Genomic DNA, 17,805 nt, shown 5'->3' with positions numbered 1-17,805 from the left:
GCCCCCCCATTCTCTCCCCACCTCTTCCTCAACTATATGAGCTGGGCCAAGCTCCATAAAGACTAGTGGGTGGTGGTGGGGGGCGGGGGGGGGGGGGGGGGGGGTTGCCCTCCCGGCTACTAGCCCACCCCTGTGCTCCCAGCCCTGGGCGTCTCTCCTCTCTCACGTCCCTGGGTCTCAGCGAGCGCTCACAGGGGGCACTGCTCAGAGGTGAAGGAGCCCCCCTCTTTCTTTTTCCTCTTCTTCTTCTTGTGGACCGCCCAGCAGGCGGTGGCCATGAAGACCAGGACCAGGCCCACTATGAGCAGCACCACCGACACCACCTTGGTCTGGGGCAGGTCGTTGTAGTGGTAGGTCACGCCGGTCCCCGCCACGCCGATCACCAGCGAGATGATCCCGAAGGGGAAGATGCAGCGGTACCAGGACTTCTCCATGCCCCCCGTGGCCTGGGAGAGACGCTCCAGGGAGGACAGCACGTCCGGGACCTTGGGGGCCCCGACTTCCAGGGACTGGCCCTCCTGTCCGAGGGTGGCCACCGTGGGCTGGGGCTGGCAGGCCAGGTGGCCCGTGGTGCAGCCCATCCTACAGCCGAGGGGTCCTGGGGGTCCAGGCGATCCAGAGAGCAGGTGGGGGGGCTGGTGCCGGGGATGCTGGTAGATACCTCTGCTCTCCTCACTAGTCAGCTCCACTGGTCTAGAGAGACCGACAGAGAGAAAGAGAGAGAGAAGAAGAGGAGGAGGAGGTCTATGTCACCGCACATAGGCTGGGAGGAATAGCTGAAATGTGAGATGAAGGGTTTGTTAGCTCGGGAAGCCACTCACACGCTCCCTTTCTCTCCCTCCCTCTCTGGTGGTCTCTCTATGCCCTGCCTACTGGTTCTTTGGCAGCACATTTTACACTCTGCTGTTGGGACTGTGGGGGGATATATAAGGGGCCAGCGGTCGGGGAGGAGCCAGGGAGGAGAGGAAGGGAGAGTCAAAGCCCCCTGATTGGCTTTAGCCAGTGTGACGTCAAAGACTAGAGACGGGAGGATGGGGAGTGGAGGGAGAACAGGAAGGGGGAGGGGAGACCGGAGTTAACTGCTGCCTTACCATCTCCCCATCATTTCTCGTCCACCCAATCTCTCTCTTTCCTTTCTCTGTGGGGAATAGGGAATATCAAAGCCTGCTGCTATCTTTTTTTTTATCCGGAGAAAGGAACATGATTCTGTTTAACGATTTTAAAGATTGATGCTTCACTGGAATGAGTACCCCCCTCAAGGTATTACTAGCTATCTTCTCCATGTCAAAAGGAAGAGAAAGGAATGTTTATACTAGAGTGTCTCCTGACTGCAAAGGCACAACTGTGTCACTCTCGCATGGTAATTTCACAAACGGCACTCCCACTGCACCCAGCCTGAACACAGACCGCACACGCACACATGCATGCAGCAGACTTCACACACTCCCTCCCACGCATTCACACACACACACACACACACACACACACACACACACACACACACACACACGCACAGAGAAAGACACAGAAGCAGCATGCACCCACTCCTTCTCCTGCTGCCCACACACACACACACACACACACACACACACACACACACACACACACACACACACACACACACACACACACACACACACACACACACACACACACACACACACAATCTCCTGACATGGCTGAATGGAAGGTAACGTATGGATTGCCTAATCCCCTCTTCACCGGGCTCTGAGCATTTCTCCTCGGTAAAATCAATCCTCAGCTTTCCCTCCCTAAGCCTTAAAAAATATGTGACACGGTCTGGAAAAAAGGGCTGAATGTCGGCAATCCTCAAATCGTGCAAATTGAAAGCTTCTTTCAAAGCTTTTACATTTTTTTACTTTTAAAAAAATTGTTTTCCGTTTTTTTGCACATTATGAAAGTTGAAGTGTTGAAGACCCCACTCGATAAAACAAACAACAGTTTTAGGATCACTAAATACTTATAATTTGTGAATTGGATTCACTGTCTCGTCTGCCGTAGGCTACTGGTAAGTGATATGGCTTGTACACAAATGTATGTTTTAGGATGTGTTTGAAAGCAAGGACTGTGTGATCATCTAATTATGTGTAGTTATGTGTTTTTAACATGTTTATGTTCTATCAACATGTTGTGATGTGCTAATGATGTGCAGTTAGTATGGGCAGAGATCTGTGCCACTAGAATCTGAATCTGAATTACTGACTTTGAATTTGAAATGCTCAATTTGAATATTTTTTTTAACTCACATAATTTGAATTTGTATTCAATTCAGTTATTCAAGTTAAACAATACAAATTCAAATTATGTGATTCAAAGTATTTTTTTTTATTCAACGTCATTTTTTAAATTCAAATTGAGCAATTCAAATTCAAAGTCAGTAATTCAGATTCAAAGTCAGTAATTCAGATTCAGATTCTAGTGGCACAGATCTCTGCTCATAAGTTAGATGTTTGTAGCGAAGTTCCTTTTTAGCGTAGCTATTAGCTGTTTTGCCTGTGTGATTCAGAGCATGTTTCTACACTATTTGGTTTGAGGTGGACCAACATTCAAATAAGCATATCTTCTTCAACTATTTTCAATGTACGACACATCATTTGAAAGCTTAGAATCTGCACTTTCATAAAAGATTACCATGCCTATTTGAGGACTTTTTAACCAGACCACATAAGCCGAGTGGGCTGTGTGTTCCCTCAGGGGGGGGGGGAGAATTTATGTGGACAAGGTATGTCCACCACCCTTTTCTAATTAGAACATTTTGAATAAAATAAAGTTGTGTGTTACTCTTACTTGATTTTGAATGGTGTTCATGAATACTTCATTACGGACCTGGTCAAATCCCACAGCCCCTCCACTCGCACTCTCCGCTCACCAAATGCAAACCTCCTCAAACCCACCAAAACCCACCTCTGCTCCATGGGAGACCGGGCCTTCTGCTCCATCGCCCCCGAACTGTGGAACGCCCTCCCTGCCCACCTGAGAGCACCACAGTCGGTCGACTCTTTTAAGAGCGGACTTAAGACTCATCTTTTTAACAAAGCGTTCCAGTAGCCAGATTTGTATTTATTTTTTCTTTAGTTTTATGCCACAGTGTCTTTTTAACCTTTCTGCTTTTGATGTTTTTAGTGATCTTTATTGTGTTGTGCTGTTTTTGTTTCTTTTATTGACTGTAGCACTTTGAGATTCTTGAAATGTAAAGTGCTTTATAAATAAAATCCATTATTATTATTATTATTATTATGGTAGATATGAAGCCTATATAATAAGGATATAACAACATTAAAACGAATGGGATACATACAGTATGGATGATTTGCTTTGATCAGGCCTCCTTCATATGAAAGACGGCTGCACCGTTTGAAGAAAAACAACCTTGTCATGGGAAGAAAATCAACCTTGAATGTCACATCAGGCAGGCCATATGGTCCCAGACGTCTCGGTCTATTGTGTGTGTGCCTTTGTGTGCACAGTGTGTGTGTGTGTGTGTGTGTGTGTGTGTGTGTGTGTGTGTGTGTGTGTGTGTGTGTGTGTGTGTGTGTGTGTGTGTGTGTGCAGTGTCTGTATATACAGGGGATGATTGGATGACTCTTCCCTACACAGAGGCTGCAGTGTAATCCCAGTTCACAGACAGAGGGATAACTGGCCATTGAAGAGAAGCCCACATGCATTCTTAATCCTCTCATGTCTCTAACAAAAGCTCCACTACATCCCCCTACATATCGTACCAGGAGATGAAGGGCTTCCAAAACAACCATGGCGGATGTATTGAAAGGTTATGGAATGGTCAATAACCTATTGAATGGGATCACGCCTGGTCTCTCTACTCCTAACAATGGGGTAAACACTAATGGGAGGTTAAGTAACACATTCTGAAACTGAAACATGCCTTTTATATGTAAACCGAGACAAAAATAATGTAATCAGTAACACTCAAGCCATACACACAGTGCCACAAAATCACACACAAAACACTGACATGATAGTACGGTTAGCACCTTAGGTAAGACATCACCCTAAACCTCTCCCTCTCCCTAAAAGCTCTGGTTGAGGGAGAAGGCTGCCAGTGTGACAGCCAGAGTGGGGGGAAATCAAATAATAAACACTAATGCAGGGTAATTGATGACCACATTGGCTCAACCCTTGCCGCTGTAACTCAATGCCAGCAGAGACGGAGAGGCATACAGGAGAGTAAGGTGGAGAGGAGAGAGAGAGAGAGTGGGAGCAATGGAAAAAGGGGGACAATAAGGGAAGGAGAGAAGGGTGGCAATGAGTGGAAGGGAGGATAAGAAAGGGAGGCTCAATGAAAAGCCGGTCTGTGGCAGAGAAGGGACTATTGGTATTGATTTTGTGGCTACTGTGGTTTTCCACTTGGATTCCGCTAATCATTGAGGATTAGGAGTTAAGAAACTGTCCACCCATTAAAACGAAACCAAATAAGAAATGCTGGAAAGGGGCAGGAGAGAAAGCCAAAGGGAGTGGGAGGAAGAAAGGATTCGGGAATAAAGGCAATAAATCCAGTAGGGATAAAAAGAAACGACATTGGTTATTGGACATTTAGCCATGTCATGTGGGTGGGCCTGGTAGCCAGGTCACAGGAAGGCTGAGTAGCGTGGGTTCCTCTCCCTCAGGGCGACCTCTGTGTTGTTTTGTCGTGTTGATGCTGATGTTTTCCTGTCTCCTCTCTCTCCCTTCACACGCCCTGGTCTGGCTGGGCCAGGGCGGTAGCACAATCCTGCTGGGAATCTACAGTATCATCAGAGTGACTCGCAACCACAATGATGCAGATATCGTTTTTGGATTGCGGTGGACGGTTTGAGGACGTGTTCATTATTCAATAAGGAATGGTGGAAAGGTCCCGAAATGACTAAGAGACAGTGTGTACTGTACACCAAGCACGTAGTGAAGACTGTTCTCAATAGTGTTTAAAACCCATTTGTGTAAGGCGGCAAAGCAGAAAACACATTTGGAAATATTATTCTAATCTATGCCATACAGAGGCCATTTCAAAGAACTCCAACAATGTCTTTAATAGAGCAGCTGGAGGTGACAGATGTCTCTTTGGAACAATTTCTCAATGAATAATTACCAGTTGGTAAGTTGTTTGTAACCCCCTCTGGTCACAAATTATCCTTTTTTAATTACAGTGCCTTCAGAAAGTATTCAGATGGATTCACTCTTCCCACATTTTGTTTTGGTATGGATTTAAAATAATTTGCCATCAATCCACATATAATACAGAATGACAAAGCAAAAACAAGTTTTTAGTTTCAGTAAATTTATTTTAAAAAAGTCACGCTGTTGCATGCTCCTGGAACAAACTCCCTGAAGAAATACCCTTAAAATATTTAAATCTAAGCAAAAAACCTTAATAATTAATAATAATTTTGCCATTTAGCAGACGCTTTTATCCAAAGCGACTTACAATTACGAATTACAGGGACATTCCCCCTGGAGTAACTGAGGGCTAAGTGCCTTACCCAAGGGCACACTAGTAGTGGTGTGGCTTCAGGCGGGATTTGAACTCACAACCTTCCGATCCCAAGTCCAACTCACTATCCACTAGACCACCACTACCCCTAACCTTCATGTTTTGCACCAGTTATGATTAATCACAAACACTTCTATCAATGTCTTTTTTCCATTAACTATTGTCTTTTTAAATGTTTTATCTATTTACTTCTTATATTTGCTTTTATTCATTGTCATTTTTATTTTCTTATGCTCCTCTTGCTGTGATTTTAAATAATGTATGTAAAGCACTTTGAATTGCCCCTGTTGTATGAAATGTGCTATAAATAAACTTGCCTTGCCTTGCCTAAAATGTAAATACCCCAGAAAACAGAAATACCCCATGTTCATAAGGATTCTGACCCTTTGCTATGACTCTTAAAAGTAGCTCAAATGCAAAGATGTCATCAACAAATCACTCAAAAAGTGAAATAATATTTTTGTTTTTATAGGGTCTCTGATTTGCATAGTAATACATTGAGTCTATAACACAACAAAATGTGGAAACACTGAGGGGGTCTGAATACTTTCCGAAGGCACTGTAAATTATCAGAGTGGAACTGTGGGGAGACTAATGTCCCTCTGTCTACCTCCCTTGTTGTCTGTTGACATACAGGGAGACAATGGGGGTATTCCATTAACATTCCAAATGGAAAATCCAGGCTTATTCTGAAAAGTGAGAGACTTATACAAATTCCAGGCTTCTATAAATCTCACAAGACTTATAAAAAATAAGCCTGGATTTTCCGTTGATGGAATACCCCCCTGCTTTTTTTCCCAGCCGATGGCCCTCTGAAACATTGTCCTGTGGCCACTCAGCCCCCACTGATGGGTGTGTGTGTGTCTGTGTGTGTGTGTGAGGACTGGTACAGCAGGGTGCATACACCCACGGGCCGCTGTGTGAACCCAGCACCACCTGTCGCCCAGTCTGGTGCAGCTTGTGCCATTTCCACGTCATCTGTGGGTATGTGGGCCTTTTTGTCCTCTCTGAGCCCCCCTACCTTGCACATACTTCCTCACTTCTATCATGTCGCCTGAGTTCTGAGACTCGCCTCTCATAAATACATTTTATATTGTCTGAAAGAATCACATCACACTTTGACACTGGATACCTGCCGTGTCTTATAAAGTAATTCACTACATATGGAAAACACACTTTGAGACTGTTTTGCAATGAGGGAAGTCACATCTCTGGGGCAATTGCAAGTGTTTATTTGCATCAACCAGGGTAGGCAAATTGCAATGCATGGAATGGAATGGAATTAAACACAGGTGCTTAATTAACAATACTATTCCTTATTCCACACATTTCAATGAGCTCATCCTCCTACCTCCACCTGCCCACCTGGCATCAACCCTATATGCCTGATTAAATTGTGGTGCACCTCCACTATTTCACTGGAGGAGTGTTGGCCAGGCGTGAGGCACCCACTGTGGATTACTCACTTCTGTCCTCCTTACTTGTCCTTCTGTAGTCATGGTATCCCTGTAGTTGTAACAAGTGCAGCAGAGAATGTCCTTAAAACCCCTCCATTGCTCCCCTCCCACACCACAGCATCCACAGACCAGAAGAATGTAGGCTTCTCGAGCTGCTGAAATTAGTCACCACCTTTTTAGAAAGTGGAGAAACAGAGAGAACAACTCTCTCCCTATTCGGACCACTTTCGTTGTCATTGTACCTAAGCAGTTCTGAGAGTAAAAAGTGAAACTCAACATGAGAAAGACATTTTGATATTAAGTAAACACAGATGGAACGTACTACTGTAGTTTGATCTTGATTTGAAAGAAGTTGTGCAATGAGTAGAGCGCCATCTGCTGACAAAGGTCACCCACACTTGGTTATCATTAGCAAACAAGTTAATATTGTACACTCCAGAGTTGTGCATAGGAATTACAAAATACATCTTAAAGTATCAATCAATTTGACCAAAAGGTATAATTTACTGAAATATACGTTTTGAGGCATATCAAGTACACACAAAGGCACAATGATTGTTGTGAAAAAAATAAGTTGCGTTTGTTGAGACGCACATGAGTCTATGTCCACTTGAATAAAAGTAAGGCCACTTAATTAAGAAAGAAATCATTAATTCATTTGCATCAGTCACAAAGAGAGAGTTAAAGAAAGAGAGAAGAGACAATGAAAGAAACATTCCTTTTTTGGCAGCTTGATATATCCTGTCAGGGTGCTGTGGCTTCAGATATCAGGCAGAGAAACAAAACCAGCTGTTCATCACACAGCCCTGCCAAAACACAATCATTCTGAATAAATATACTAATTAACATTCACAACCCAGCAACCTCTTTCCACTTCTGCATTCCTCTTTCCCTGTGCTCCAGGCCCCATGGTCACTCAATTCATTGCTTTCAGGGTTTTATTGGAGTTTTCTATTCTTGTTCTGTTCCTGCTTGGTCAGACTCAGTGTCCAGGACTATGGAGGGGAACCGCTCCCCTCCTTCAACCAGGAGTGAGTAAATGTCTCGGAGCATGGAAGGGCTGGGGCCTTTAGGGGCAGAGAACATGGTGGAGACACATGGGGACAGAGCATCAGAGAGATCCTGTTGGAGAAACACAACATCAGCAAACACATCCAAAACGTCACACACAGAGAAGCAGATGAAGCAGTAGCTTACACACAACAGGTGTGTGAGTGTATCTCCTACCTGGTGCAGGTGAATCTCCTGCTGTAGCAGTACGACACTCAGCCTCAGCCTCTCCAGCTCTCTGAGCTCAGCCTCGCTGCTGTAGGTCAGGGTCGGGGGCAGGGTCGGGCTCACCGTGTCTCCCCACTCATCCTTCCTCCTGAAGAGGCATACGTCTCCTTCTCCAGGACTCCATCGATCCCATGCCTTACACTCTGGCGGAAAAAAAGGTTATTTTTAGAGTGTGAGCGTGAGCAACCGAACCCCTAAAACGTTTCGCCGGGCTGCCTAAAGCCTTTAAATAGAAGGGACAAGCCAGCGACGTCAGGATGGACAGCTTGAAAAGCCCACCGTCACACAGTGGGGGATCTGAGAAGCCAAGGAAAGAACAACACTGATACACTGGGTATCTATTTCCATTTTCCATACGTCAAGACGGAATGGCTGAATTAGCTCGTTAGCGCGTAGAGATATATTTTTCGGAGGACTGTAATCGTCCCCCGTTCTACTTTCTCTTTATGACAACGGAGCAACAAAATCACCTCAATAAAATATCCCTCAGATAAAACGCTGAATAAAAACTATCCTCGTAACGGCATTGTACAATGATATATAGGAGAAAAGAAGAAAAGCCCATACTCTGAAATGCCAGACGGAACAGTGCAGACCCCGCAGAGAGAGTAGAAAGTTCTGGAAACTCAACTTCTGTCCCACACTGGCCCTGTGCCATTCACCTTTGGGAGCTCCAACTGTGAATTCTAATCATACACCCCCCCACACACCTCCTCCCCTGCTGCTCCAACTCTCCCTTTTTGGTGAGAGTGGAAAAACCCAATTCTGAATAACTGAATTATAGGAGGCACTCCGAGGCAGTGTAACATTAAATATGTCACCTATTATGAGCACTGCAATCTCAAACTCCCCTGTCTGAAATCTACAACCGGTCACTAATCAGAAAAGCCACACAAATCACACAGGACCCCTCTCACCCCCTCCACCAATCATTTCAGCCACTTCCATCAGGCCGCCGTTATAGAACTCCACTGGCCCGGAAAAACACATATAAAAAATAATTCATTCCCACTGCAACCACCGCCCTGAACATTTTAAAATAGGAAGCACACTGTTTTTCTTACTATTATTTTTAAATGACTAGACTTTTTTAATAGGCACTACATTTTATAAACACTGTTATATCTGTCTGTTTTTATTGTATGTATGTGACCTATGTGTGTTTTTAATGTGGATAACGTATTCATGAACTGCACAAAGCCTGTCAAAGGAGAATTTCTGTCACTCTGTGACAGACAATAAAGCAATCTTGAATCTTGAATCTTGAATCTTGAATATCCCCATTCAGCTATAAGCTAAATCAAACCTAGCTGGGGTGATAGATTTCACTAACTGTGTCTTTGATTAAGTAAAGGAATAGTTGGAGGCAGGCTAATACACAAATCCTCCCAGACAGCTTTATTCTCACCCGGCTAGCTACACGCAATTAGACATTCAATGCTACTCCAGACCACTGAAAAGTCTCTCAACAAATTGGTTCCAAGCAACAGGGTTCCTACAAGTTTCAACAAGTCAAATTTAATACATTTTTAGACCTTTTTTAGACCTCTTTGAATAGAATTGTAGACCTATTCGCAACACCATATGATAGCTTTTTGTCATTCTCGAGGTGATGAAATTAGGGATTTCACTGCCATACAGACAAAAAAGTCTGAAGGATAATTCATATAAAATAAATAAGTCCCATAATTACTCAAAAGTAAATGTATTAACATAAACAGTTAAGGGTTAGGGTTAGGGTTAACCCTAACCCTAACCCTAACCCTCTTCAACGTGAAGAGAACAAAGTGCACAAAAGCTTCCTTGCAGGACAAGCTAATCTAATTTTTAAGACCTAGCACCTCATTCTTTAGACCCAATTTTTAGAAATCCCTTGCATTTAAGACCTTTTTAGGCCTTATAAATCAGATTGCTGAATTTTAAACTTTAAGGTTTTTAAAGACCAGCGCGGGAACCCTGAACCAAGTCATGTGTGAATCAGTATTCCAACCTTCTCTCAGCCGGTCGGCACGCTTGAGCAGGTCTCTCCTCATCTTCTCAAGGCCATCCATCATCAGTAAGGATTCATATTCCCTTTCCTTGTATGCAGCTCCACCTGGAAAAAAAGGACACCTGTTATACGTTACACACTGACAAAGATCTAATCTCCAGAATGGGTGCATTATTACACATACACAGAGCAACAATGTGATACAACTCAGCAATCAATGGTATACAATACAATACAATTCAATACAAATACTGGTAATATAACTATGTGAAAGTACAATTACTTCATTGAATTTCTCTACATTCATTAGGCTTAGAGGCATGAGCATAACAGACATTACAACCAAATAATTGCCAATGACAATTAAAAGCAATTATTAGTTCCATAGTTAATTAGTTCAGAAGAACACTTTTGCTTGCGTTCCCAAACTCTCATCCTCAACACAGATCTATCGTCTTCACATATCTCACTCCCTCCACTTTCTCCTCATCTCATGTCATGTCATCTCACCCCCCCCCCAGTGCGTATCGTTCCTCTGCTGGTACCTAGCTCTGTGCCTGGTGTCCTGGAGGTCTGGCGAGCCTGCAGCAGCTCGGCCTGATAGCAGTGGGTCAGGTCGTGACACTGCCGTGCCAGTCTGTCCACTTGGACCCTGGTGTCGGCGGGGCTGCCCCCTGGCCAGTCCCTGGGGAACTAATCCACAGACGAGACAAGGACACTGGTCAAGGAGAACAGACGGACTCCGAGAAACGAGCGGTCCCTCGCTGAGCTCACATTTAATAGATTCTCTCTGAATCCTAAAATCTGGCACATTAGGCATTTTCTGGGGAAGGTGACGATGGACATTGAATTGAATTGAATGATGCTTCCCAAACTTCTCCAATAAGAGAGAGAAAAGTAACTGGACAAATTCATTATGGTTGTTACTTGACGCAATTCATTATTCAACAATACTGCTTGTTCCATCTCACAAGTATAACATGTTAAACAAGTAGAGAGCTACTTTCAACTAATCGTTGATTAAAGTAATCCAAGATAAATGTCACATATAGCATGAGAGGGCAATAATAATGTTATTGTCAGATTGAACATAAATATGAAGAATACCCTGGCTGTCACTTTCTCCAAGAAGTGAGTCCTCTCCGCCACTGGCTTGGATTGCACAGTCAGAACTTCGTCCCACAACCTGAAGGTATAAAAAGGCTAGGTTTAACACAGCAAGCGAATGTGACAGCAACACAATACATTCACCTCTTGTTAACTATATAAATGCTGCTGCATGCACAAAGCTGACTGACAACATTATTGTGGGGAGTGATAGGTGTCAGATATTCTGTATCCACATACGATGGTCAATGTATTGACATAACTAACCTGCTACTGACCTGCTTTGTTTTTGTCGTAGAGAGCTCCATTTAGACAACTGGGATGGTATCCTTTAAATGGACAAACCACAAACATGTACAGTATGGGTTGAAAAAGACATGAAACTAATACATATACATTTTTCAATGAAGACAATACTACTTGACTGATCCGCTGGAAATATAACATACTCGACACAGTAATGAACTGTAGAGCAGCAGCATACTCATTCTGTGGAAGTGAAAGATGTGCCTTTGCAGCCCCCTCCTTGTGTGAAACAGATACTGATTCTTCATGAGGGAAGGTGGCCGAAGCTTGTGACACTTCATGTTGTGTTATTGAGGCTTGTGGTTGACCCTGATCGGTCAGACCTGGAACGGCCTGCTTGGCTTCCCCAGAAGTCTGGAGAGGTAAACCCTTTGATGACACAACTGATTGTTTCTGGACAGAACCTCTGACCATGCTGGCCTTGTCTTGTCGTGGATGATGACCTGTCTTCTGCCTTGCACCCCTGGAAGAGTTGGATACGGTAGACTTTGTACATTCTTTTCTCTCCATGGTTGGTTTGGAGATGGATCTTATCCCTTTGGGTTTCACTGAGGCCTGGAAACTGTCCTTGCCCTTCTTCACTGCATCCCCTGCTCCCTTGTTTGGCCCAATGCAGCTGTGAGGTTCCTTGGGGCGTACTGTACCACTGCGAACCCGAAGGGCCTTCTCTAGGACTCGCTCCAGCAATTCCATCTCCTGTCTTTCCTCTGGAGGGACATCTGGTTCTTGAGATGGAAAAACATGCAGACAATGTGCATTATAATCAATTGCAAATTACCAGTGTATGTGCTAAAATATATTGAGCACAGACAGGATAAATCTAATTGTGTGTACCCCATACCTTTTTCAACATTCTCTCTTAATTTAGTTTCTTTGGAATCTTTCTTCTGTGGTTTCCTGGGAAAACAGTGTAATCATGTAAGTCAAAAACGCATTAAAACACTTGACATAGTCCCAAGTGCACAATATAGCTTTGTTGACTATCATTTGTGATACCCTGGAATACAGAGTGAATGGTGGAAGGAGGTGGAAGTGGAGGGGGAAGTAGCCTATAACTTACAAAGAGCGCAGTATCTCCCTGTATTGGTGGATGTTCTCGTTGATTTTAGCCTCTTCAGCTTCGCACGACTTGAGGGCTTTATCCACGATACTAAGTAGTGACATGTTGGTCATTCTGCTGCCTGGGACCTGAACTAGTGGCTGGGACTGTGGTGGTGGTGCACACTAAACAGCAACAACAGGTTAGACAACAATTGCATACGGCAACATTACAGAAGTCGGTGCAAACACCTAGAAAACAACTAGAAAATGCTTGACTAATTCTCCCATAAATGGACTCACGTGGAACTGGCACGTTATTTGCAGAGGTCTTTGGTGGTGGTTCTCATACTGACCCGCGAAGGCAAAGTCTAGCTAACTACAAATGCTAGAAACTAGCTAGTTAGTGGTTTTACTACGTCCAGATGACTGCGACTTAAAACATTCAACATTCTCTAGAATGTATATGGAACCTCTAGAATGTTTTTCATTGAAATACTTTGTAAATGTAAACATTATTCATGTGGAAAACAGCACTCAAGCACTACAAATTGACTAGCTGGAGCACTGAACTTCAACACCTCCCTTGTGGATCTCGCGATATGAATGCTCGTAAGTATGGAAATCTCGCGATATGAATGCTCGTAACTATGGAAACGGGGACGCAGAGGTGTGTGTTCATTGGCTCACTCAACAACGGCAGTTTATGCAGCAATAAGTCGTTTGCTTGCTAGCTACTCATTAATCTCTGCTAATTCACAAAATTGATCAACCAAAATGGAAATGGATTGGTTATATCCTTACGAAGCACCGGATTGGTCATATCCTTACGAAGCACCGGATTGGTCATATCCCACCAAAGCAACACCCGTGAAAATTAATTCGTGGAAATAACCTGGTAAGAAGCTTGTCATCTCTCTTTTAGCTATTACCAGGCAACAGTCTGTGTGTTGCTAACGTATTTTATTCTCCAGCTTTTGTCATAATGTCATTAGAGAGTTTTGAGAGTCATTCCTGTCAGAGTAAAGGTAACAGAGTCATTCCTGTCAGAGTAAAGATAACAGAGTCATTCCTGTCAGAGGTAAGGTAACAGAGTCATTCCCGTCAGAGGTAAGGTAACAGAGTCATTCCTGTCAGAGGTAAGGTAACAGAGTCATTCCTGTCAGAGGTAAGGTAACAGAGTCATTCCTGTCAGAGGTAAGGTAACAGAGTCATTCCTGTCAGAGGTAAGGTAACAGAGTCATTCCTGTCAGAGGTAAGGTAACAGAGTCATTCCTATCAGAGGTAAGGTAACAGAGTCATTCCTGTCAGAGGTAAGGTAACAGAGTCATTCCTGTCAGAGGTAAGGTAACAGAGTCATTCCTGTCAGAGGTAAGGTAACAGAGTCATTCCTGTCAGAGGTAAGGTAACAGAGTCATTCCTGTCAGAGGTAAGGTAACAGAGTCATTCCTGGGCTATACACTTGAACTGAAGACATGGACTGTTTTGTCTTTCTCTTTTCAGAAAGGCAACACGGCTGAATCCTTTCGGACCTTTGTACGGGCTGAATTCAATGGCATTGCGTTGGGAGATTCTCAGAAGGTGGCTGCTTCTGTAGACCAGGGAGCGGAGTACAACTTCACCTGCAGCTTTGAGTGTTTACCTGATGCTCACATGTTGGACGACGTGGCATACAGACCTGTCATACGTGAGCAACCGTCCATTAGTTTGATGTCTGTTTGGCCCTGCTCTGATTTTATAGCTGCAAGCCTCTTAAGGCCTTAATCCACTCAAACATTCCCCTAGGCCTATAACTCATCCAGATGTTCATCCATGTATGTTCACTTTTAATTGGTGTCATCGTTAGTGACAGTGATTGAGATCCTTCCCAAGGAGAAGAAGCGGAAGCGGAAGCAGAAGGAGGAGGAGAAGACTGCAGTTCTAGGGCAGGCTGTTGTGGACCTGCTGCCTCTCCTGCATGGTGGGAACAACACGTACAACAAGATATATAATGTAGTATTTCTACCTTCTGAAATGATGGCTAGGACTGGTGTTATCAAGCGAAAGGTTCTTTATATAAACATCTGCTGACATAGACTTGCCACTTTCAACTCAATAAACAAGCTATTATTATTCACTTTCAATTCTGTACGTTACAATTTGCATTTCTCAAAAACAACAAACTAGGCTATCAACTTCTATGATGTCTTGCTGCAAGGCATTCTGGAACCTGCATTTCTACCCATTCTTAGCTAATACAACAGAAATGTACTTATTTTTTTAACTCTCTTAGCGATAAATAATAACTATTTTAACTGTCAATCAATTATGTGACATATTCATCAATTATGTAACCTATAAAGTTACAACAAGTACCTACATCACCCAGCACCTTGTTTGGAACTGTGTCAGATCATGGTTGTTTTAAAGCAATGACGTTCCTGTTGCACTCAAGGTCAGTGCAGCTTCACACCCACTGTGCTTCTACATCCAACCACTGGCTCTCCTGCAGAGGCACAGGATGGCAGCAGTAAGGTAAGGTTATACTTATAACCTCATCACTTTTTGGAAAGGCAAGATAGGGCTGGCAGTAGCAGCGCCGCAGCTGTGTGTGTGTGTGTGTGTGTGTGTGTGTGTGTGTGTGTGTGTGTGTGTGTGTGTGTGTGAGTGAGTGAGTGAGTGTGTGTGACAGGGGGGCGGGGGGGAGTGGAAGTCCCAGAGTCATCTATCTGCTGTGTCTTGTAAATCATTACATATCATGGAGTGATTTATAGGCCTGGAACCTACGGAGAGACATGGGTGATGTGGGATTATGGTATACTGTGCGTGAGTGTTTGTGTGTGTGTGTGTGTGTGAGTGTTTGTGAGTGATGTCTCTCTGCTTGGTACACAGCCTTCACTTGATGTGACCATCAGTGTCCCCGAGCCTCTGCTCTCCGATGAAGAGCGCTCCATCTCAAATTTGCTGAAGGTTACCGTGGAGACGGCTTACTCTGTCCCTGAGGTATGGAACCCTCCCACTGGATCTGGCCCACCCTCCAGCTACGTGGCTGCCCTGCAGGTCCCCCTTACATACACGGTAAGAGAGGGAGAGAAGAGAGTACGTCACCTTTCTAAAGCGATGCTGTCATCTAAAAACGAAGATTGTGAGCTTCACTGTTAACAATTACAGAGAGCAAGGGTCAGTCTCTCTACTCTCCAGCTTTTGCGACTGTTTGATACGAAGCTCACACACTTGTTATTTACTCCACAGAAAGAGCAGGTGCTGATGTTCTCTAATGGGATGCTGAAGGTCGGTGGAGAGAGGGAAGCTACGAGCAGGCCCAGAAAATGGCCTCTGGGTCCCTTCTTGTCGCCTGGTGCTCAGTTCATACCAGGCTTCTCCATAGAGGGAGAGCCCATTAAGATGGAGGACGGGGATCTCACTCACTAGCATAGAGGTACTCTAGGCATTTAAGGTGTTAAATGACAACAGGCACACTTTTTAAGTAGGTATTAAACATTTTTGTTTTCTTGCTCTGCAAATGTAAACTTACTACATGTAAGTATAATGTTTGGTTCTGTAAGTGATTCCCTTTCCCAAAATGTTCTCCCAGGACAGGGATTTCTGGAATGAGGCAGAGACCAACAGGACGAGAGTGAGCTGGGATACGGAGCACCGTTGCTTCTTGGATCCAGTAGGTGTAGATAGGTGAGATAGAAACAGTCCCATTCATATAGATTTATATTCACAAAAAGTGAATTGGCTGTCGTTCATTCCCTCTATCCTCTGTCCTTCTTAGCCTGACGCAAAGGATCATTGAAAACCGGCTATGGCCAGTAGAGATCATGAGGTCCTCACAGCCTAGAGCTGCCAAGGGAGGGAAAGCTATTACCAGCTTTCCCTGGAAAGCCGGGAAGGACAAGGTGAGGGAGACATGTTAGGAGCGTCAAGGACAATAACATCTTACTGCATGTGATCGTCATTGGACTCTGAATTGACTCTTTTACACAGAACCTTTCTAATCTCTGAGGTAGAATCATGCTTGGTTTAAATTGTGTGTGCTTGCATGTGTGTGTTTATGTTTTAGCAGGGTGAGGATGATGTCCAGATCTCATTCCATGGCGTGGCGTACGTCGACATGGCTCCCCTGCTGTACCCGGGGAGGAAGCGTATCCGTGGAGCATACAGACTCTACCCTTTCGATGAGTCCACCCTGCTAGCCAAGGTGAGAGAGAGAGAGAGAGAGAGAGGCAGGCAGACAGGGATGGTTTTATTTTGCCCTCATATTACAGAACCAGTGTAGCAACTGAGGGGGTAGGAGGAAGGAGGACTAACATAGGGACTAACACAGGGTCTGTGGATTGTGTGTGTGAGACAGTGGGTTTTGAAAAGAGAAAAGGAGTACTGCATGCAAAACCGAACAGACGCGTCATATGGTGAAGTTCATCTTCAGACGCAGCAGTTGTCCAGATTGTGGTCTGTTCCCTGCCAATGCCACGTCCTCACTATTCTCTCTGTTTGTCGGATTCTGTTCAATCTGCGGCAGTGTTTCTAAGCATGTTGCAACTTGCCGATGATACTTGATTCGTTTTTTTGTTTATTCGTGCGAAGATTATTTTATGGATAGATAAAACTTAACCGGCCTTGAAGAAAATATTACTTATTGTTTCATCATAACATTGTTTCTTCTGAAATTCACAATACACAGCGAATTATGCATCCTTTGGAAATCATCACAGCTGTCAATACTACTCCCGTGGGTGGAGTTTTCACTGCTGGATCGTGCCAGTGTTTTGATGAAATTGTTATTCTCCATGTCTGATCTCTGTTTCATGACTCCCTCAGATCCAGTAAAGCTCTAATGTGCTTTAATGCTCTAGCACTCCCCCTGAGGTGATACAATCTGTGATGGGGTTGCCGTGACAACATCCAATCCCTGCTGGTTAGCTTGTGTGTGACCATGTGCTTTAAAGGCCAACCGTACCACCAGCGTCCTGAAAGAGAGTGCCAGGGCCCCTACCGCCCAGGGCAGACGTCGCGCCTCCTCTGTGGGCTCCTGCAAGGTGGCTTCTAGTAAGGTCTTCGACGGCCATAAGGGCGGGAAGGAGACCAAGGAATTGCCCAAAAAAGTAAGGACCGCCTATTTAGCCTATGTGACCATA

The 17,805-nt window shown here is 44.3% G+C and overlaps 1 protein-coding gene across 1 annotated transcript in view; it reads left to right on the top strand.

The window, feature by feature from the left end:
• Positions 1-390: 390 nt before the first annotated feature.
• cfap70 (cilia and flagella associated protein 70) overlaps positions 391-17,805 on the top strand; it is a gene marked incomplete at its 5' end in the record, with an annotated part of 35,735 nt that continues 18,320 nt past the window's right edge. The window contains 12 exon segments of the mRNA XM_080523241.1: positions 391-626; positions 2,023-2,029; positions 14,186-14,369; positions 14,529-14,642; positions 15,117-15,196; positions 15,554-15,739; positions 15,914-16,084; positions 16,086-16,100; positions 16,257-16,351; positions 16,443-16,566; positions 16,734-16,868; positions 17,617-17,772. Coding sequence (XP_080379367.1) covers positions 391-626; positions 2,023-2,029; positions 14,186-14,369; positions 14,529-14,642; positions 15,117-15,196; positions 15,554-15,739; positions 15,914-16,084; positions 16,086-16,100; positions 16,257-16,351; positions 16,443-16,566; positions 16,734-16,868; positions 17,617-17,772 — 1,503 coding nt within the window.

Source organism: Nansenia antarctica (assembly GCF_963989245.1).
Source record: "Nansenia antarctica genome assembly, chromosome: 2".
NCBI classification, from domain to species: domain Eukaryota; kingdom Metazoa; phylum Chordata; class Actinopteri; order Argentiniformes; family Microstomatidae; genus Nansenia; species Nansenia antarctica.
The sequence above is the reverse complement of the archived record's forward strand: the minus strand, read 5'-3'. Positions and strand labels throughout refer to the sequence as shown.